The 24,135-nt window shown below is 46.7% G+C and overlaps 3 protein-coding genes across 3 annotated transcripts in view; all 3 read right to left on the bottom strand.

Moving 5' to 3' along the window:
* Nucleotides 1-10,383, bottom strand: part of LOC142219211 (uncharacterized) — a 60,734-nt gene extending 50,351 nt beyond the window's left edge. Inside the window, exons 1-5 of the mRNA XM_075288164.1 lie at nucleotides 10,270-10,383; nucleotides 6,821-6,950; nucleotides 6,567-6,728; nucleotides 3,920-4,019; nucleotides 2,969-3,060 (exon numbers count right to left, since the gene is read on the bottom strand). Coding sequence (XP_075144265.1) covers nucleotides 2,969-3,060; nucleotides 3,920-4,019; nucleotides 6,567-6,728; nucleotides 6,821-6,928 — 462 coding nt within the window. The 5' untranslated portion in view covers nucleotides 6,929-6,950; nucleotides 10,270-10,383. The remainder of the gene's footprint in view (nucleotides 1-2,968; nucleotides 3,061-3,919; nucleotides 4,020-6,566; nucleotides 6,729-6,820; nucleotides 6,951-10,269) is intronic.
* A 9,786-nt stretch (nucleotides 10,384-20,169) lies between these two features.
* The window catches only part of LOC142219210 (uncharacterized), a 43,439-nt gene continuing 39,473 nt past the window's right edge, over nucleotides 20,170-24,135 (bottom strand). The window contains exon 6 of the mRNA XM_075288163.1: nucleotides 20,170-20,938. Within this exon, the coding sequence (XP_075144264.1) occupies nucleotides 20,170-20,938 (769 nt within the window). The remainder of the gene's footprint in view (nucleotides 20,939-24,135) is intronic.
* LOC142183337 (oocyte zinc finger protein XlCOF29-like) overlaps nucleotides 23,595-24,135 on the bottom strand; it is a 1,081-nt gene continuing 540 nt past the window's right edge. Inside the window, exon 3 of the mRNA XM_075258395.1 lies at nucleotides 23,595-23,759. Within this exon, the coding sequence (XP_075114496.1) occupies nucleotides 23,604-23,759 (156 nt within the window). The 3' untranslated portion in view covers nucleotides 23,595-23,603. The remainder of the gene's footprint in view (nucleotides 23,760-24,135) is intronic.

Below are 24,135 nucleotides of genomic sequence, written 5' to 3'. Positions count from 1 at the left end.
ATACACTCTGTATACAGTAATACACTCTGTATACAGTAACACACTCTCCATACAGTAATACACTGTGTATACAGTAATACACTCTGCATACAATAATACACTCTGTATGCAGTAATACACTCTCCATACAGTAATACACTCTGTATACAGTAATACACTTTCCATACAGTAATACTCTGTATACAGTGATACAATCTCCATACAGTAATACACTCTGTATACAATAATACACTCTCCATACAGTAATACACTCTCTATACAGTAATACACTCTGCATACAGTAATACACTCTCTATACAGTAATACACTCTGTATACAGTAATACACTCTCCATACAGTAATACACTCTGTATATAGTAATATACTCTCCATACTGTAATACACTCTCCATACAGTAATACACTCTGCATACAGTAATACACTCTGTATACAGTAATACACTTTCCATACAGTAATACACTCTGTATATAGTAATACACTCTCCATACAGTAATACACTCTGCATACAGTAATACACTCTGCATACAGTAATACACTCACTATACAATAATAGACTCTGCATACAGTAATACACTCTGTATACAGTAATACACTCTCCATACAGTAATACACTCTGTATACAGTAATACACTCTGTATACAGTAATACACTCTCCATACAGTAATACACTCTGTATATAGTAATACACTCTGCATACAGTAATACACTCTCCATACAGTAATACACTCTCCATACAGTAATACACTCTGTATACAGTAATACACTCTGCATACAATACACTCTCCATACAGTAATACACTCTGTATACAGTAATACACTCTGTATACAGTAACAGACTCTTCATACAGTAATACACTCTGTATACAGTAATACACTTTCCATACAGTAATACTCTGTATACAGTGATACACTCTCCATACAGTAATACACTCTGCATACAGTAATACACTCTCCATACAGTAATACACTCTCCATACAGTAATACACTCTGTATATAGTAATATACTCTCCATACAGTAATACACTCTCCATACAGTAATACACTCCGAATACAGTAATACACTCTCCATACAGTAATACACTCTCTATACAGTAATACACTTTCCATACAGTAATACACTCTCCATACAGTAATACACTCTGCATACAGTAATACACTCTGTATACAGTAATACACTTTCCATACAGTAATACACTCTGTATATAGTAATACACTCTCCATACAGTAATACACTCTGTATACAGTAATACACTCTCCATACAGTAATACACTCTGCATACAGTAATACACTCTCCATACAGTAATACACTCTCCATACAGTAATACACTCTGTATATAGTAATACACTCTGCATACAGTAATACACTCTGCATACAGTAATACACTCTCCATACAGTAATACACTCTGTATACAGTAATACACTGTGTATTCAGTAATACACTCTGTATACAGTAATACACTCTGTATTCAGTAATACACTCTGTATACAGTAATACACTCTCCATACAGTAATACACTCTGCATACAGTAATACACTCTCCATACAGTAATACACTCTGTATACAGTAATACACTCTCCATACAGTAATACACTCTCCATACAGTAATACACTCTCTATACAGTAATACACTCTCCATACAGTAATACACTCTGTATACAGTAATACACTCTCCATACAGTAATACACTCTGTATACAGTAATACACTCTCCATACAGTAATACACTCTCCATACAGTAATACACTCTCCATACAGTAATACACTCTGTATACAGTAATACACTCTGCATACAATACACTCTCCATACAGTAATACACTCTGTATACAGTAATACACTCTGTATACAGTAACAGACTCTCCATACAGTAATACACTCTGTATACAGTAATACACTTTCCATACAGTAATACTCTGTATACAGTGATACACTCTCCATACAGTAATACACTCTGTATACAGTAATACACTCTCCATACAGTAATACACTCTCTATACAGTAATACACTCTGCATACAGTAATACACTCTCCATACAGTAATACACTCTCCATACAGTAATACACTCTGTATACAGTAATATACTCTCCATACAGTAATACACTCTCCATACAGTAATACACTCCGAATACAGTAATACACTCTCCATACAGTAATACACTCTCTATACAGTAATACACTTTCCATACAGTAATACACTCTCCATACAGTAATACACTCTGCATACAGTAATACACTCTGTATACAGTAATACACTTTCCATACAGTAATACACTCTGTATATAGTAATACACTCTCCATACAGTAATACACTCTGTATACAGTAATACACTCTCCATACAGTAATACACTCTGCATACAGTAATACACTCTGTATATAGTAATACACTCTGCATACAGTAATACACTCTGCATACAGTAATACACTCTCCATACAGTAATACACTCTCCATACAGTAATACACTCTCCATACAGTAATACACTCTGTATATAGTAATACACTCTGCATACAGTAATACACTCTCCATACAGTAATACACTCTGTATACAGTAATACACTCTGCATACAGTAATACACTCTCCATACAGTAATACACTCTGTATACAGTAATACACTCTCCATACAGTAATACACTCTCCATACAGTAATACACTCTGTATACAGTAATACACTCTGCATACAGTAATACACTCTCCATACAGTAATACACTCTGTATACAGTAATACACTCTGCATACAGTAATACACTCTGCATACAGTAATACACTCTCCATACAGTAATACACTCTGTATACAGTAATACACTCTCCATACAGTAATACACTCTGCATACAATAATACACTCTGTATGCAGTAATACACTCTGTATACAATAATACACTCTCCATACAGTAATACACTCTGTATACAGTAATACACTCTGTATACAGTAATACATGCTATATATCTTTGGTAATCTCTATCTACCTCTTGATCCTGCGTCACATTGTCATCTTCCCTTCCACAATCCTCAGAATACAGAGGACATCTCTGCGGGAGACTTCCTTCTTGTGGTTCATCTGTGGGAGACATACACATACGCTGTATATATGCTATAAATGGGACTAGAGAGCACTACTAGACAGTATTACTGTACAGTACTGTGCAAAACATTTAGGCATGCCGGCAAGGCATGCTGCATAGTAAGAATAACAATTCATAATTTATGAAATGAATGAAGAAAAGGGAAATGTAAATTAATCCATATTCATTCATTTTAATGAGTCCACCTAAAGTTACAGCGTCTTCTGGCACCAGGTCATCAACAGAAAAAAATCAAAAAAATACGAAACCGCCTTTAAAAATACTGTAATACTCACAATGAATTTTCTAAACCAGACACTCCCTTTAATCCCTTGAGGATCAGATGGTTTGTGCCTCGAGGCCGGTGTAATTTTGCCCCAAAAAATTGTCACAATTTTTTAAATTTTTTTTCATTAATGTATGAGGGCTTGTTTTTTGCAGGATAACCTCTATTTTTCAAACTGTATTGTATAACCTTTATTCAATATTTTTAGGGGAATTTTTTTTTAAAAATCATCAATTTTTCAAGTGTGCACGCTGAGAGGGCAAGTCTGATTTTTTTTTTTTTTTACGTTTGAGTGTAATCCGAGTGCCTTCTGTCTTCCAATGATTTTAATGGGTGGGTTACGCTCCAATCTGTTTTTAGGGAGCCGGGTAGGACCTACGCTATAAATATTGATAAGGTGTGTGAGTAATGGAACAGAGCGTTGGAACCCCTAAGAGTGTGAGACCTAAGATCCCTAACAATTTTGTTTTCCTATCTATGGAGCTGTGCGAGGGCTTGTTTTTTGTAGGTGAGCTGTACTTTTTATAGGTAGGCTTGGGATCCTTGTGTATTTGGTAGTCAATACTTACCTGGGATGATATCTATGGGAATTTGTTCCTCTTTACACTGCTGGGCGGTCCTCACATCCATCTCTTCTACTGCTACTACCTTTACTTTTATATCTTCAGCCTATGATATGTGAGAAGAAAAGGAAAAATACACCTGACAATACATCTGCCACATCCGAACCAAATAACGTCATGAAATCCTAGTGTCAGTCAGTTCTATGGAGATGACTTGCTGGTCAAAGGTCAAACACTTGTATGAAGCTGGCCCCTTTCCCATTAAGCTAGCCCAATCTCCTCCTCAAGTTAAATGCAACATCTTGTGCCAGAAAGGTGACAAAATGTAAAAGGATTCTACCACTAAACCAAGATTTTTTCTAATTACCATGTCGGAATAGCCGTAAGAAAGGCTTTTCGTCTCTTACCTTTAGACGTGGTCTCTGCGGCGCCGTTCCTTAGAAATACCGGTTTTAACCGGTATGGAAATGAGTTCTCCGCAGCAATGAGGGCGGGCCCCAGCACTCAAACGGCGATGGGGGCGTTCCCACTGCTGCCCGAGAGCTCACTCCAGCCACGCCTCCATCTTCAGCTGCAACCCCGCCTCTTCTGTCTCCTTCTGTCGGTCAAACTTCCGGCGCCTGCGCAGTACGCTCCTGTATAGAACTACAAGAGCAAGAGCGGCCTCCCAAAAATGGCCGCCGGCCGGTATTTCTAAGCAACGGCGCTGTGGAGACCACGTCTAAAGGTAAGAGACGAATAGCCTTTCTTAAAGGGGTTGTCCCATCACAAGGATCCTATCTATACTGCTTGTGAATGTGGATGTAAGACTTTTCCTAAATACACTGCTTCAGCAAAACTGCTTTGTTTGTCCACTATCTTACTTTATTCAATTCTTTGTGGTCACAGTCCTGACTTATCAGCTCAAAAGTCAAGTGATGTATCTGCCTGCTCTCAGGGGGAGGGGCTAAGTGCAGGGAGCGAGCCTGTGTATCTAGCTATTCCTGTGTCTACACCATGTGACCTAGATCCTGCTCTCAGACAGGGTAGAGGAGCTGCTTTCATTTCTGAACTCGTCTTCTGTTCTCCCAGTTATCAGGCTAGCTAATTCAATTGTGTTCGTTATGGCAGAGACAGGCAGTATTGCGCATATAGTGTTGTTTGAGGACCTTTGATGACATCACAGGCCCTTCAGCCGCCCCATAGGATCACGCTATGTGGTGGGCGGAGCTACACGCTAATTTGAGGGTTGAGCTAAACTGCAGGTTGCCTGTGAAACCCCGCCCACCAAATGACGCAAGAAACCAGGAAGAAAGAAGATTTTACAGCAGTGAAGACTGGTGAATAAGCGGCGTGGGAATACCCTTTTAAGGCTATTCTGACGTGGTAATTAGAAAAAATCTTGGTTTAGTGGTAGAATCCCTTTAATACAAAATCCGACAGATCGGGGGCTGGGGGGTCGGGACAGTTTTGGATTAAATTGGTAAAAGAACTGCCAACAATGTATTATTTTCAATGATATTTTCTAATTATCAATATTGTTTAATGAGTTATATAATTTATGTATTTACTTCCATAGGATTGCAATCACCAGATTTTTTTTTTTTCGTGACTTAGGCTCGGTTCACATCTGCTTTCTAGAAATCTGTTCCCCTCGCCGCATGAAGTGAAAGCAGCACTTTTCTCTCCGCATTTTTCGTTCGGAAACAGAGCGGATACCACATGGACCCAATTATAGTCTATGGGTCTATTAAGGTAATTGTTTTTTTATGTGGATTAGGTTTCGGTTCGGGTGGTCCACAGATGTGAACCAAGCCTTAGAGGAGATTTCCTACTTCTGTCTGACATTTATAGAGGAGTTGGAATCAGGCTGTGGAAAGTAGAGGAGTCAGAGTTGGTAGTGTGGCCTACCGATCCCACAGCTTTGGACAGAACACAAAATGTGGGGCAATGGATAACCACAGGCACGGGACAGATGAGTAGCTTTACCCCTTACCCAACGCCCGCCGTAATAGCAGAGCGGATGTCGGGTAATTCAATATTGTGGCCAAAGCTGACTGAGGCACCATTCCCAGAGACACATGGGCTATGCCATCTTCCCGTGTATCACTGGCCCTGGGCTGGCAACCTGTTACTATGAAAGCCAAGAGCCTATTGATACTACGCAGCCTAGAATACAATTGCCCTATATGTGCCATCCAATAATTACAGAGAGAAAAAAAATGTAATAAAAAAGCTGAAAAATAAAAATTTGACTCACTCCCTTCCCCTCGAACACATATAAAAGTACATAAAAATAGTAAAACAAATAGACATTCAGTATCCCTGTGTCCCAAAACAACCAGTCTCAATTAGTTAAACAAAAAAAAACTATATAAATTTGGCAGGGTTGGAGTGGCCCACCAGGGAGACGGTGAATCCCCCGGTGGGCCCCGAGCCCCGTCTATTAGTCATCATATTGCGAATGCAGATGCATTGGTCAGGGGCCCGATCGGGATGGTCCAAAGTTCCAGCCAAAACTTTTTTCTGCCCAGAATGATAGTGACCCCCACATCACCAAGGGTCGGCTGTTATCTGGCAGGAAATGACACTGATATAACACTTCTGACCCCAAGTATATACACTACACACTATATAGTAGTCAGCAGATATATACTACCCCAGCAGCGCTCACCTCTCCAGTCAGCAGCTCAATGATCTGGTTGGTGAGGTCCAGGATCTTCTCATCATTGTTCCTCTCAGGTATCAGTGATGAAGGTGGAGGCTCCATGATGGAGCTCCGGATCCTACTCCACCCTCCTGACACGCTAGATGTCTTCTTCACCACAGTGTAGTCCTATGTATGGAGAGACCCCGATCATATAAGAATCCCTCAGCTACTCCTTATTTATAGATATGGGTTAGGACATAATCCCCAGAACCCCTCACCTCTCCAGTCAGCAGGTAGATGATCTCCAGGGTGAGTTCTACTATCCTCTCGGCCATCACTTCTCTGTCCTTACTCATCCTTGGTGGGTCAGTCACGGGAAAGACCATCGGTGGTGGTGGTGGTGGATTCCTAACCAGAATTGTACGAGAGTTATAGTGAATCATCTCCTTCATTATTACACTTACTGTATATATCCACAACACATGGGGGAGGAGTCATCTTCTGTAACTCCTCCCCTTCCTCACGTGAATGCTATGGACACGGTAATACTTATATATAGCCATCTGGAACTTTGGACCATCCTGATTGGGCCCCTGACCAATGCATCTGCATTTGCAAAGTGATGATTAATAGACGGGGCTCGGGGCCCACCGGGAGATTCACCGTCTCCCTGGTGGGCCACTCCAACCCTGCCAAATTTATATAGGGGTTTTTTTTGGTTTTTTTTAACTAATTGAGACTGGTTGTTTTGGGATAATAATAGCTGATTATTCCCCTATCCTACCAGTACATTAGTCTGAGGCCCCACCTTCTGGAAAAGCAGATTTTTTGTTGCAGATTTTGCTTTTTTTTTTTTGGAGCCAAAAGCAAGAATTACTACAAAAGGAAGCGGAATATACAGGAAGATCATCGTGGCCCACGTGACCGCTGAGGCCCAATCACAGACCCCAGCAGTGACATCTGGGGAGCAGGACCTCAGTAGCAAAGAAGAAGAGGAGCGAGGATACCCAGGAGTGGTGCGGTAAGGCGAGTATAAGGGTTTGCTATTTTTAATCACTTACCCTGGGCCTTTGATTATTATACTCTGGGGTCTCATGTGACCACATAATATAATAATAGTACCAGCTCTAGGAGGCCATTGGGGAGCATATAATACTGTGTAGGGGCCACTGTGCAGCATATAATGCTATGTGGGGGCCACTGTGGAGCATACAATAGTGTGTAGGGGCCCACTGCGGAACATATAATACTGTGTGATGGGCATGGCAGAGCATATAATGCTATGTGGGGGCCACTGTGGAGCATATAATGCTGTGTGGGGGCTACTGTGGAGCATATTACACTGTGTGGGGGCCACTGTGGAGCATATAATGATGTGTGTGGGCCACTGTGGAGCATATAATGCTGTGTGGGGGCCACTGTGGAGCATATTACACTGTGTGTGGGCCACTGTGGAGCATATAATGCTGTGTGGGGGCCACTGTGGAGCATATTACACTGTGTGTGGGCCACTGTGGAGCATATAATGATGTGTGTGGGCCACTGTGGAGCATATAATGATGTGTGTGGGCCACTGTGGAGCATATAATGCTATGTGGGGGTCACTGTGGAGCATATAATGATGTGTGTGGGCCACTATGGAGCATATAATACTGTGTGGGGGCCACTGTGGAGCATATTACACTGTGTGTGGGCCACTGTGGAGCATATAATGATGTGTGTGGGCCACTGTGGAGCATATAATGATGTGTGTGGGCCACTGTGGAGCATATAATGCTATGTGGGGGCCACTGTGGAGCATATAATGATGTGTGTGGGCCACTGTGGAGCATATAATACTGTGTGGGGGCCACTGTGGAGCATATTACACTGTGTGGGGGCCACTGTGGAGCATATTACACTGTGTGGGGGCCACTGTGGAGCATATAATGCTTTGTGTGGGCCACTGTGGAGCATATAATGCTGTGTGGGGGCTACTGTGGAGCATATAATGCTGTGTGGGGGCTACTGTGGAGCATATAGTACTGTGTGTGGGCCACTGTGGAGCATATAATGTAGTGTGGGCGCCACTGCGGAGAATATAATGTGGTGTGGGGGAAACTGCCAAGCATATAACGCAGTGTGGGGGGGGGTCACTGCGGAGCATATTTTACTGTGAGTGGGCCACTGTGGAGCATATAGTACTGTGTGGAGGCCACTGTGGAGTGACACTACTAACAGTATCAGGCCCTATTTACACACTGGAATCTGGCACTGATTTTGCAGTGGATTTTGCCCCTATATCAGCACCATATTCCTCCATCTTTCTGCCTCATATTGAAACTAATTGGAGCAGGAAGCTGGATAAAAAAAAAAAAAAAGTGTCCAGCTGGATTTTGCGGTACATCCTGCAGCTGATTCGGAGGCCGCGGCTTGAGACTCCGCACTGGTTAGACTCATTCATTTGGGCTTAATCAGTGATGGAAGCCGCAAGAGAAAGCGGACTGTCTGTATTGTTGGGGAAGAAAACAAAGAAGAATCTGGGGCAGATGTCCGCCGCCTCAAATTCTTATTTACTATCCGACGTCCAAACAGGTTGTATTTACTTCTAATGGAGTGGATTGTAATACAGAACACTCCAGTGTGTCTCTCCTAGCAAAAAAACCCACCCAATTTCAATAGGTTTTTTTTACTGCAGAGTGCATGAGTTACTCCAAAAGGGCCCACTGGGGCTCTGCTACCTAAGGGCCCACACAAACCTGGGCTGGCCCTGCCCAATCTCAGCAGATGTTTGTGGGATCCTCCCAGATGCCGGTAAGATTAAATGGGTTGTTTGGAGGGGGTTTATTCCCTGGGAGGCTTTCCATGGACCCAGAGGTTTCAGCGATGTCACGACCACCAGGTCATGTGATTTGGGGAAGGGGTCAGCTCCTAGGTCGCACGGCCCCCTCTCCATCAACTCACAGGTGAATTTATGTGACGATGGAGAAGGGGCTGAGCAACCCCAGAGGTATATGGCTGCTACTGATCACATGACTCGGGGGTCGTGACATGGCTGGAACCCTCGTTATTAATGGTCCCTGGACAATCCCTTTAATTCCCTGGGCTATGGAGCGACGTAGGGAGCTCAGCGCGTCCTCTGATCACATGACTCGGGGTCGTGACATGGCTGGAACCCCTGTTATTAACAGTCCCTGGACAATCCCTTTAATTCCCTGGGCTATGGAGCGACGTAGGGAGCTGAGTGCGTCCTCTGATCACATGACTCGGGGTCGTGACATGGCTGGAACCCCTCTTATTAACAGTCCCTGGACAATCCCTTTAATTCCCTGGGCTATGGAGTGACGCGGGGGGCTGAGCGTGTCCTCTGATCACATGACCCCTCCCTACAACATCCAAAGCATCCCATGAACCCAGTAAAGACCCCTCAATAGAGAAATGCTTCACACAGGAGTCAATATGCCAGAGACCCCCTGTAACGCAGCAGGACTATGGCCGGTCACTCACTGACTCCCACATGAACATGGAGGTCCCTGCTGCCATCCAACAACCCAATCCCATCTGGGATGGAAACCCCCTTTAAATATGCCCTTAGAGGTGAGTGGAGTCGCACGATCTGTAGGGGGCAGCAGAGCTGTAGTGTATAGCTGACTACCCTCGGCCAGTCTACATGATACTGTACACAGCAGGAGGCGCCACCACATCACAACTACCGCACTGTACACGGCGAGAGCACAAACACACTCACCCGGAAGTAATCCCTCGTATGATCACTTCCGGTGGGTCGCTGTCACCTCCGCGCTGGATCTTTTGGACCTGCTTGTAGGGATCGATTTTCCTCGCCAAGTAAAACAAGGAAATCACAGGCTCTGCCCAGAAGTAATATGGCCGCAAAGACCGCATATTGTTATTGCGCATGCGCTATTCTCCTGCACAGCTGCTTGAGCGATAGTTGCAGCCATTTTGTTGTGGCCAAATTTGTCACTAGTTGAAAGCAGTGGTGATGTGAGGACTCTCATAAGAAGTCCCTGTTATATATGAGATTAGCACCTCTATAAGTCCTCTGCCTCACTTTTGTTTTTATACCAATAACCAAGTTACAGAAAAGCCTCTGTTATATATAATCATGGATAGAAAAGTGTCACTGCTCTGAGAGGGAGTGTGTCACCAGACCCAGCCGGCAGATAGGTTACTGTCACCAGACCCAGTATATCACCCCAGCCCTGCAGATAGATAGGTTACTGTCACCAGACCCAGCATATCACCCCAGCCCTGCAGATAGATAGGTTACTGTCACCAGACCCAGCATATCACCCCAGCCCTGCAGATAGATAGGTTACTGTCACCAGAACCAGCATATCACCCCAGCCCTGCAGATAGATAGGTTACTGTCACCAGACCCAGCATATCACCCCAGCCCTGCAGATAGATAGGTTACTGTCACCAGAACCAGCATATCACCCCAGCCCTGCAGATAGATAGGTTACTGTCACCAGAACCAGTATATCACCCCAGCCCTGCAGATAGATAGGTTAGTGTCACCAGAACCAGCATATCACCCCAGCCCTGCAGATAGATAGGTTACTGTCACCAGACCCAGTATATCACCCCAGCCCTGCAGATAGATAGGTTAGTGTCACCAGAACCAGCATATCACCCCAGCCCTGCAGATAGATAGGTTACTGTCACCAGACCCAGCCGGCAGATAGGTTACTGTCACCAGACCCAGTATATCACCCCAGCCCTGCAGATAGATAGGTTACTGTCACCAGAACCAGCATATCACCCCAGCCCTGCAGATAGATAGGTTAGTGTCACCAGAACCAGCATATCACCCCAGCCCTGCAGATAGATAGGTTACTGTCACCAGAACCAGCATATCACCCCAGCCCTGCAGATAGATAGGTTACTGTCACCAGAACCAGCATATCACCCCAGCCCTGCAGATAGATAGGTTACTGTCACCAGAACCAGCATATCACCCCAGTCCTGCAGATAGATAGGTTACTGTCACCAGAACCAGCATATCACCCCAGCCCTGCAGATAGATAGGATAGTGTCACCAGAACCAGCATATCACCCCAGTCCTGCATATAGATAGGTTAGTGTCACCAGAACCAGCATATCACCCCAGCCCTGCAGATAGATAGGTTAGTGTCACCAGACCCAGCATATCACCCCAGCCCTGCAGATAGATAGGTTAGTGTCACCAGAACCAGCATATCACCCCAGCCCTGCAGATAGATAGGTTACTGTCACCAGACCCAGCATATCACCCCAGCCCTGCAGATAGATAGGTTAGTGTCACCAGACCCAGCATATCACCCCAGCCCTGCAGATAGATAGGTTAGTGTCACCAGAACCAGCATATCACCCCAGCCCTGCAGATAGATAGGTTACTGTCACCAGACCCAGCATATCACCCCAGCCCTGCAGATAGATAGGTTACTGTCACCAGACCCAGCATATCACCCCAGCCCTGCAGATAGATAGGTTACTGTCACCAGACCCAGCATATCACCCCAGCCCTGCAGATAGATAGGTTAGAGTCACCAGACTCAGCATATCACCCCAGTCCTGCAGATAGATAGGTTACTGTCACCAGAACCAGCATATCACCCCAGCCCTGCAGATAGATAGGTTACTGTCACCAGACCCAGCATATCACCCCAGCCCTGCAGATAGATAGGTTACTGTCACCAGACCCAGCATATCACCCCAGCCCTGCAGATAGATAGGTTACTGTCACCAGAACCAGCATATCAGCCCAGCCCTGCAGATAGATAGGTTACTGTCACCAGAACCAGCATATCACCCCAGCCCTGCAGATAGATAGGATAGTGTCACCAGGACCAGCATATCACCCCAGTCCTGCAGATAGATAGGTTACTGTCACCAGAACCAGCATATCACCCCAGCCCTGCAGATAGATAGGATAGTGTCACCAGGACCAGCATATCACCCCAGCCCTGCAGATAGATAGGTTACTGTCACCAGAACCAGCATATCACCCCAGCCCTGCAGATAGATAGGTTACTGTCACCAGACCCAGCATATCACCCCAGCCCTGCAGATAGATAGGTTACTGTCACCAGAACCAGCATATCACCCCAGCCCTGCAGATAGATAGGTTAGTGTCACCAGAACCAGCATATCACCCCAGCCCTGCAGATAGATAGGTTACTGTCACCAGAACCAGCATATCACCCCAGTCCTGCATATAGATAGGTTAGTGTCACCAGAACCAGCATATCACCCCAACCCTGCAGATAGATAGGTTAGTGTCACCAGAACCAGCATATCACCCCAGCCCTGCAGATAGATAGGTTAGTGTCACCAGAACCAGCATATCACCCCAGCCCTGCAGATAGATAGGTTACTGTCACCAGACCCAGCATATCACCCCAGCCCTGCAGATAGATAGGTTAGTGTCACCAGACCCAGCATATCACCCCAGCCCTGCAGATAGATAGGTTAGTGTCACCAGAACCAGCATATCACCCCAGCCCTGCAGATAGATAGGTTACTGTCACCAGACCCAGTATATCACCCCAGCCCTGCAGATAGATAGGTTACTGTCACCAGACCCAGCATATCACCCCAGCCCTGCAGATAGATAGGTTACTGTCACCAGACCCAGCATATCACCCCAGCCCTGCAGATAGATAGGTTAGAGTCACCAGACTCAGCATATCACCCCAGTCCTGCAGATAGATAGGTTACTGTCACCAGAACCAGCATATCACCCCAGCCCTGCAGATAGATAGGTTACTGTCACCAGACCCAGCATATCACCCCAGCCCTGCAGATAGATAGGTTACTGTCACCAGACCCAGCATATCACCCCAGCCCTGCAGATAGATAGGTTACTGTCACCAGAACCAGCATATCAGCCCAGCCCTGCAGATAGATAGGTTACTGTCACCAGAACCAGCATATCACCCCAGCCCTGCAGATAGATAGGATAGTGTCACCAGGACCAGCATATCACCCCAGTCCTGCAGATAGATAGGTTACTGTCACCAGAACCAGCATATCACCCCAGCCCTGCAGATAGATAGGATAGTGTCACCAGGACCAGCATATCACCCCAGTCCTGCAGATAGATAGGTTACTGTCACCAGACCCAGCATATCACCCCAGCCCTGCAGATAGATAGGTTACTGTCACCAGAACCAGCATATCACCCCAGTCCTGCAGATAGATAGGTTACTGTCACCAGACCCAGCATATCACCCCAGCCCTGCAGATAGATAGGTTACTGTCACCAGACCCAGCCGGCAGATAGGTTACTGTCACCAGACCCAGTATATCACCCCAGCCCTGCAGATAGATAGGTTACTGTCACCAGACCCAGCCGGCAGATAGGTTACTGTCACCAGACCCAGTATATCACCCCAGCCCTGCAGATAGATAGGTTACTGTCACCAGAACCAGCATATCACCCCAGCCCTGCAGATAGATAGGTTAGTGTCACCAGAACCAGCATATCACCCCAGCCCTGCAGATAGATAGGTTACTGTCACCAGAACCAGCATATCACCCCAGCCCTGCAGATAGATAGGTTACTGTCACCAGAACCAGCATATCACCCCAGCCCTGCAGATAGATAGGTTACTGTCACCAGAACCAGCATATCACCCCAGTCCTGCAGATAGATAGGTTACTGTCACCAGAACCAGCATATCACCCCAGCCCTGCAGATAGATAGGATAGTGTCACCAGAACCAGCATATCACCCCAGTCCTGCATATAGATAGGTTAGTGTCACCAGAACCAGCATATCACCCCAGCCCTGCAGATAGATAGGTTAGTGTCACCAGACCCAGCATATCACCCCAGCCCTGCAGATAGATAGGTTAGTGTCACCAGAACCAGCATATCACCCCAGCCCTGCAGATAGATAGGTTACTGTCACCAGACCCAGCATATCACCCCAGCCCTGCAGATAGATAGGTTAGTGTCACCAGACCCAGCATATCACCCCAGCCCTGCAGATAGATAGGTTAGTGTCACCAGAACCAGCATATCACCCCAGCCCTGCAGATAGATAGGTTACTGTCACCAGACCCAGCATATCACCCCAGCCCTGCAGATAGATAGGTTACTGTCACCAGACCCAGCATATCACCCCAGCCCTGCAGATAGATAGGTTACTGTCACCAGACCCAGCATATCACCCCAGCCCTGCAGATAGATAGGTTAGAGTCACCAGACTCAGCATATCACCCCAGTCCTGCAGATAGATAGGTTACTGTCACCAGAACCAGCATATCACCCCAGCCCTGCAGATAGATAGGTTACTGTCACCAGACCCAGCATATCACCCCAGCCCTGCAGATAGATAGGTTACTGTCACCAGACCCAGCATATCACCCCAGCCCTGCAGATAGATAGGTTACTGTCACCAGACCCAGCATATCACCCCAGCCCTGCAGATAGATAGGTTACTGTCACCAGACCCAGCATATCACCCCAGCCCTGCAGATAGATAGGTTACTGTCACCAGAACCAGCATATCAGCCCAGCCCTGCAGATAGATAGGTTACTGTCACCAGAACCAGCATATCACCCCAGCCCTGCAGATAGATAGGATAGTGTCACCAGGACCAGCATATCACCCCAGTCCTGCAGATAGATAGGTTACTGTCACCAGAACCAGCATATCACCCCAGCCCTGCAGATAGATAGGATAGTGTCACCAGGACCAGCATATCACCCCAGCCCTGCAGATAGATAGGTTACTGTCACCAGAACCAGCATATCACCCCAGTCCTGCAGATAGATAGGTTACTGTCACCAGAACCAGCATATCACCCCAGCCCTGCAGATAGATAGGTTACTGTCACCAGGACCAGCATATCACCCCAGCCCTGCAGACAGATAGGTTACTGTCACCAGACCCAGTATATCACCCCAGCCCTGCAGATAGATAGGTTACTGTCACCAGACCCAGCATATCACCCCAGCCCTGCAGATAGATAGGTTACTGTCACCAGACCCAGCATATCACCCCAGCCCTGCAGATAGATAGGTTAGAGTCACCAGACTCAGCATATCACCCCAGTCCTGCAGATAGATAGGTTACTGTCACCAGAACCAGCATATCACCCCAGCCCTGCAGATAGATAGGTTACTGTCACCAGACCCAGCATATCACCCCAGCCCTGCAGATAGATAGGTTACTGTCACCAGACCCAGTATATCACCCCAGCCCTGCAGATAGATAGGTTACTGTCACCAGAACCAGCATATCAGCCCAGCCCTGCAGATAGATAGGTTACTGTCACCAGAACCAGCATATCACCCCAGCCCTGCAGATAGATAGGATAGTGTCACCAGGACCAGCATATCACCCCAGTCCTGCAGATAGATAGGTTACTGTCACCAGAACCAGCATATCACCCCAGCCCTGCAGATAGATAGGATAGTGTCACCAGGACCAGCATATCACCCCAGTCCTGCAGATAGATAGGTTACTGTCACCAGACCCCAGTATATCACCCCAGCCCTGCAGATAGATAGTTTACTGTCACCAGAACCAGCATATCACCCCAGCCCTGCAGATAGATAGGTTAGTGTCACCAGGACCAGCATATCACCCCAGCCCTGCAGATAGATAGGTTACTGTCACCAGACCCAGCATATCACCCCAGCCCTGCAGATAGATAGGTTACTGTCACTAGACCCCAGTATATCACCCCAGTCCTGCAGATAGATAGGTTACTGTCACCAGAACCAGCATATCACCCCAGTCCTGCAGATAGATAGGTTACTGTCACCAGGACCAGCATATCACCCCAGCCCTGCAGATAGATAGGTTACTGTCACCAGGACCAGCATATCACCCCAGCCCTGCAGATAGATAGGTTACTGTCACCAGAACCAGCATATCACCCCAGTCCTGCAGATAGATAGGTTACTGTCACCACAACCAGCATATCACCCCAGCCCTGCAGATAGATAGGTTACTGTCACCAGAACCAGCATATCACCCCAGCCCTGCAGATAGATAGGTTACTGTCACCAGAACCAGCATATCACCCCAACCCTGCAGATAGATAGGTTACTGTCACCAGACCCAGCATATCACACAAGCCCTGCAGATAGATAGGTTACTGTCACCAGAACCAGCATATCACCCAGCCCTGCAGATAGATAGGTTACTGTCACCAGAACCAGCATATCACCCCAGCCCTGCAGATAGATAGGTTACTGTCACCAGACCCAGCATATCACCCCAGCCCTGCAGATAGATAGGTTACTGTCACCAGAACCAGCATATCACCCAGCCCTGCAGATAGATAGGTTACTGTCACCAGAACCAGCATATCACCCCAGCCCTGCAGATAGATAGGTTACTGTCACCAGAACCAGCATATCACCCCAGCCCTGCAGATAGATAGGTTAGTGTCACCAGAACCAGCATATCACCCCAGCCCTGCAGATAGATAGGTTACGGTCACCAGAATCAGCATATCACCCCAGCCCTGCAGATAGATAGGTTACGGTCACCAGAATCAGCATATCACCCCAGCCCTGCAGATAGATAGGTTACTGTCACCAGAACCAGCATATCACCCAGCCCTGCAGATAGATAGGTTACTGTCACCAGAACCAGCATATCACCCCAGCCCTGCAGATAGATAGGTTACTGTCACCAGAACCAGCATATCACCCCAGCCCTGCAGATAGATAGGTTAGTGTCACCAGAACCAGCATATCACCCCAGCCCTGCAGATAGATAGGTTACTGTCACCAGAACCAGCATATCACCCCAGCCCTGCAGATAGATAGGTTACTGTCACCAGAACCAGCATATCACCCCAGCCCTGCAGATAGATAGGTTAGTGTCACCAGAACCAGCATATCACCCCAGCCCTGCAGATAGATAGGTTACGGTCACCAGAATCAGCATATCACCCAGCCCTGCAGATAGATAGGTTACGGTCACCAGAATCAGCATATCACCCCAGCCCTGCAGATAGATAGGTTACGGTCACCAGAATCAGCATATCACCCCAGTCCTGCATTTGCATATTGATGATAACGGATATCTCAGCAATAGTCAGTGATTCACAGGAGAGAAGACCATTTGATTTAGGCGTCCCTAACTTGTCAATCTGTGGGGCAGGGATGATATGTTTGGTTCTGGTGACATACTCCCTTTAACCCCTTCCCGCCGGTTGAATTTTTCGTTTTTGACTCCCCTCCTTCTAATCCCCATAACTTTTTATTTCTCCACTCTCAGAGCCATATGAGGTCTTAATCTTTGCGGGACAAATTGTTCTTCATGATGCCATCATTATTTATTCTGTACAATGTACTGGGAAGCAGGAAAAAAATTCTGAATGGGGGGGATTTGAAGAAAAAATGCATTTCTGCGACTTTCTTACGGGCAAGCCAACTTTCTATTCGTTACCCAAAGTGCATAAGGGGCTCGCCCCTTTAAAAGGCCGCCCTATAGTAGCTGGCATTAACAGCGTGATGCAAAATGTATCCTATTACGTGGATGAAGTTTTGCAGCCTTTTGTAACAACCCTACCGTCATGTAAAAGATACGATGGATGTACTTACGAGAATAGAGGCCCTGACTTTACCACCAGGAGCTTTTCTGGCTAGTCTTGATGTGGAGGCCCTCTACAGCTTCATACCCCATGATAGGGGGTGTGGAGGGCTTCTTAAAGTCAAGAGGTAATCATTTTGGAGCCCACAATTCTTTCGTGGTCGACCTCCTTCGCTTTATCCTCACCCATAACATCTTTTTGTTTGACCGCCTCCTCTTCCACCAAGTTCCTATGGGCACCCCTTGAGCACCAACTTTTACGGAGGGCACATCAAGAAGCCCTTTCAAGAGATCGGGGGTCCCTTTTGAAACCAAATAAACAAGATGATACAGGGGCTATGAGAATTATAGCCACTTAAGACATGGCCAATGGAGCAGTTATGGAGGTCCTAAAAAATGCATGGGATATCCTCTGCTCAGACTCAGACATCGGCCCTTTGGTTGGAGATCGTCCCCTGGCCAGAATCTAAAAGACCAGCTGGTTAAGAGCCATTTGGCACCTTTGAAAAGTGACTCTTGGTTATGCAGACAAGCCGACACTATAGTTGGCTCCCACAGTTGCGGATCGTGTCGAGCATGTCCTTCAATTCCAAAAAGCGAAACGTTCCAGAGCCACAGTACGGGGAAAAACTTACACCAACAGGGACTTTATTAACTGCAAAACTGCAGGCGTGGTGTATTTGGCCAATTGTAACCCCTGCTGGACTCAATAAGTAGGGAAAACCAAACTCGAGTTCCGAGGGAGGATCAGAGACTTGGATATAGGCCACTCGGCAGATACACCCATTGCACTACATGACGGAGATTTCAGGGTATTGAGTGGGTTCATCCATCGCTTAGAGGGAGGTGTAATCTAGACCAGCGTTTATTACAAAGAAAAGCAAGATGGACGTTCTTGTCGAAAACATACAAACCTTGGGGTCTCAATGAAACGATCTCATAAGCATGTTCTATTTAATATGGAATGGTTTTGTTAAGGAGATTGTTCGATCCTGGTCTATGTATGTACGAGATGTATATTGTGATCTTGTGTGGATACATCTAAACATGGTCCCTTGATGTTATACAGAGCCCTGATTCTATTGGCTATGATCGTGGATGGGTATGTTCATTCATCCGTTGTGTGTATAACGTTGCTTTTGGTGATCCTGGATCTGGTGAATTCTTTACCAAATATAGGAACCTGTTCATAGTGGTAGCTTTCCTTTGGTTTTCTAACTCCCCTTTTCAGGCCAAAAAGGTATCCTGTTTAGGGTATGTCATATACTTACCTGTGATGGCATTCCCCCATTCAGACTGGTGCAATAAAACTGACACCGGTCATGTTTTGTCATAAGATAAACGGTAGACACAGCCGCTTGTTTGTTTACATTTTGGTGTGGGCGCTGGCTCTAGATGAGGCATCTATTGGATACGGCGGATGGTGGGCGTGGTCTGATGTATGATGTATACCTACCTTCCTCCTATCACGAGCCTTGTCTCCTGAGCATGCGCGGTCTCTAGGTTCCCGGCCCGACGTCTCCTCGCTTGTATCAGCTGTTCGGGTGAACAGCGATTGGATGGACACGTCATTTTGGGCGCGGAGCCATCCATTTAAGTAGCGGCACGTCCCGTGGCCCCGTACGGTCATGCATCAGTGCTGACTGGGCTGCGGGAGGGCTAAATGGAATAATACCTAACCAAATAAGAAAAACATTTAGGTGTTAGGGGGTGTTCACACCACAGTCTGTGTCCGACAGCTAGTGTCCGCGAAAAATCTTGTGCGGACACTAGCTGTGTCCGTGACCTTTTGCATTGATTTAAATGGACATCGGGTGCGTTCTTTTACAGTCCGGGTCTGTCCTTAACTGTCCATTCACAAAGATGTCCGAATTTTCAAAGCGGACTGCAAAAACCTACATGTCGCGTTTTGCAGGTTCAAGACGGAACGCGGAGCCAATTGTGAGGCAGATTCCACCTCAAAATCAGCTCCAAATTACAGCATGTGAACTTAGCCTTATACATATTGCTACCTTGTCCTAGACTTAGTGTTATCAGAAGAAATTTCCCGTACACAAGCTAAGAGTTGTTTATTATATATCTTTATAATGGTTTAGGGAAAAACATACAAAAATAGCATTTTACAAGCTGTTCTTTAAGAGAGTTTTCCCCCGAGTAAGTTCTATGATAGATGATGTCATCAGATTTTATGCTAAAAGATTTCCCACACTCTGAACATGAAAATGATTTCTCCTCTGCGTGAGTCCTTTGATGCCTAACCAGACCTGATTTCAGAGTAAAACATTTCCCACATTCTGAACATGAATATGGCTTCTCTCCCGTGTGAATTCTCTGATGCGCCACAAGAGTTGACTTCTGGGCAAAACTTTTCCCACACTCTGAACATGAGAATGGTTTCTCTCCTGTGTGGGTTTTCTCATGTTCAATTAGAACAGATTTGTAGGTAAAACACTTGCCACATTTTGGACATGAGTATGGCTTCTCCCCTGTGTGAATTCTCTGATGTGCAACAAGAACCGATATCCGAGTAAAACGCTTCCCGCATTCGGAACAGGAAAATGGCCTCTCATCTCTGTGAATTCTCTGATGTCTCTCAAGATGATCTTTACGCGTAAAACATTTCCAACAATCCGGACAAGCGAATGGCTTCTCCCCAGTATGGCTTCTCTCGTGTTTAACAAGAGCTGATCTCTGGGCAAAATATTTCCCACAGTCTGAACATGAATATGGCTTCTCTCCTGTGTGAGTTCTCTGATGTTCAACAAGAATTGAATTCTGGGTAAAACATTTTCCACATTCTAAACATAGAAATGGCCGCTCGTCGCTGTGAATTCTCATGTGCATAGTAAGGCTGGAGTTCTTCTTAAATAGCTTCCCACATTCAAGACAGGGATATATTTTACCCGCGCCGTGCCTTGTGCTTTCAGTAACAATCGGTGATGGGTCCGGACAGGGTTCCCTATTAAGGAGGAATCCATGTATATTGGGTGTAATAGGGTACTGTCCAGAATTATCCGCCCCGATATCAAGATCTTCTGTGTCAAAATCTGGAAGTAATACAATTTTCTCTTCTAGACTCCTATTGAAGTCATCTGCGCGGGAGAAAAAATAACTATGAAATATCTACTTGATTTTGTCTCATGGTCACACTTGACACTTTTGGATGGAATTGGAGACATATGCGACAAATAAACAGAGGCCATAAACTAGTATAAAACATGAGCTATAAGAAATGGGGAAAGCTTTATAGCTTAGTGACGGTCACAGATATCTACACGGCTCCAAATATTCCCGTACCTGAATGGATTGGCAACAGACCCCTAGGCCAAAGCTATAGCCTGTACTGCCATACCCACAGAGCAGCGTGCAGGTGAGTTACAGAAGGAGTACTACATCACTCGGAGGAAACGGCAGCCACAGAGGGGAAGAAACATTAGTGGACATGGGGCTCAGGGTGGATGATGGCAACATGGGGAACAGAAGACATCCTACTAATATTATAAAGGTGAAAGTATGTGTGTTTGCATGTTTGTTCCTCAATCACGCCTACACGGGCCAACGGATTTGTCTGGAATTGCGCACATACATACCTTGGGTCCCGGATTGAACGATAGGCTACAAGGAATTCCCGTACACCACTGCAATTCACTCCTGTGCACGGTGCTTCTCATGGTTCAATTCGCTGCAGGACCTGGCGCGCTGTAGGACCCGGGATGACATCATCCCAGCCCTTTCAGCAGCTCACCTGATTGGGTGCCGCTTCTCTATGTGGGCGGAGTTATCGTCCGGCACCAACATGGCGTCTCTGAGAGGTCCGGAGCGTCCTGTACAAGGGCCTCTACTCTGGGGCAGCGACAAGTCCATACGGTGCCCCACCTGTGTGGCCTCACCACGGGACCGCAGTACTCTGCCGTGGCCGGACAGGGGGTTGCCTGCGCCGCGCTCTGGAACACCGGTTCGGCCAGCTGTCCTGCAGAGTCTGCCGTCTCTGGACACTACAAGTCAGAACATCGGTGCACGGGAAGCCCAGGGTGTGGTGAGGACGGGGCCACAGGTTGGTAGGAGGAAAGGGGACACACAGTCAGCAGGGTCTGGTGGGGGGAAAAGGGGGCACGGGGTAGGTAAGACAGGGGAAGGGGGTAGGAGGAAGGAGTGACCACATGGGGAAGCGGGTAGGGACAAAAGGTGGTGGTGGGCGCCAGGAGGGAGAGGAGGTAAAGAGTTACAGCGGGCCGCAGGATGGGGGGGCCACGGGGTAGGTAAGACGGGGGAAGGGGGCATGGCGTAGGGGGAAAAAAGAAGGCACGGAGTAGGTAACACGGGGGAAGGGGGCGCGTTCCTGGGGGGAAAAGGGGCATGGGGTAGGAGGAAGGAGTGACCACATGGGGAAGTGGGTAGGGAGAAAGGGGGGTGGCGGGCGCCAGGAGGAAGAGGAGGTAAACAGTTCCAGTGGGCCGCAGGGTGGGCCCCCGAGGGTCCATGGACCCACACGTGTAGGAAGGGCCCACTGCGGACACAAGGCAAAGGAACAAGCCTGCGTACCACTCCAGGTGGGTCCCGCAGGGGGTCGGGGTTCCGCGGACGAAGTCACGGGTAAAAGCTAGTTGATTATAAAGCGAAGAAGAGGATCCCACAGAAAGAGACGAGTATTGCCCACCTGAGCCGATGTCTATGGGAATCTCCTCTTCCTTGCACTGCTGATAACCCTTCAGGTGCAAATCATCTTCTACAGACAAATCTTGGACCTTAATATCAGTCAGATCTTCCCCCTAAAGTAATATGTGGGCAGATAATGTACAACTTAGACTCCGCAACACCAAAAGGGTATAAAAGTACCTACCCCAAAAAAGATGGCAGCCATAATTATTTATAGCGACTCAGCCCTATCTACCTGACCATCCTGAGGGATATGGTGGTCCTCCTCTGGACAATCCCGGGACTCCAGGGGACTGGGACATCTCTTCACTGAGTTTCTGCAACAAAATCCATCTATAGGAGAGAAAGGGAATACAATATATGTATATGTCAGGGTCAGATGGTGGCCGACCCTCACTTTTATACGGGTGTCCTACCAGCATTAGATCTACCCAACACTTACTTATGGCAACGCTTCTGGTCTGCAATACCAGGCACTATACAATATGCAGTGCTATGTTTGGCAAGCAGTGAAGAGGCCAAAACACTTGCCCTTCAATCTGCTGATCGTTGAGTGTTCTGGGTTTTGGATTCTGACACTTGTTACCGGGCCAGTAGTATACAGTGTCAGAAACAGACGGCTCCGTACATGGTGTAGTGGACAAGCCGCGCTATTACAGCCCAGTTCCCATTCATTTCAATGTGACAAGTGCACAGCCGCAGCCATCTGCTTCCAGCTCTGCGCACTGTCTAGTATCGGGCCCGGGTCCTGAACACCTGATTAGTGTGTAGACTTTGTATACAGACACCATAACAATCTTCTAGTACAACACAATAACATGGTAGCAGTAATCGGAGTCTGTACACACCAGCTCATGGCCCTAACCAGACTGAAATCTGCTGCCCGGGGAGATATCTGTATTACCTGTGCTGATCTCTACAGGCTCCTCCTTCTGCAGACTCGGCTCCTCCCACCTCGCATACGTCTCTTCATCTCCTGAGAAAGCCTCAGTCTTAATATTCAGCAGATCTTCACCCTACGATCGTCCATAGACAGATCACAGAAAATTCAGATGAAGAAGAGACCGGGAACCAGCAAATACCGGGATAACAAACCTATATGTGACAGTGAGGGAGTATTCCTACTGACCTCCCAAATACATGCACCCCCAGATACAAATACAAAATACATGCACCCCCAAATACATGCACCCCCAGACTGGAGAAGCAGGGAACGATCTCCTGACTCGTGGCAGCTCGTCCCCCATTATTACAAAGGATCCAATTTGGTGAAATCCAACATGGCGGATCCTTCCCCTGACATGAGCAGGGGGAGAGTGGAACACCCCGTACACATTAGATGGTCGGCCACTGAAATCCACAGGTTTGGCCATGAAATGGTCTTTCATGACA

The sequence above is a fragment of the Leptodactylus fuscus genome, chromosome 10, assembly GCF_031893055.1.
Source record: "Leptodactylus fuscus isolate aLepFus1 chromosome 10, aLepFus1.hap2, whole genome shotgun sequence".
NCBI lineage: Eukaryota > Metazoa > Chordata > Amphibia > Anura > Leptodactylidae > Leptodactylus > Leptodactylus fuscus.
The sequence above is the reverse complement of the archived record's forward strand: the minus strand, read 5'-3'. Positions and strand labels throughout refer to the sequence as shown.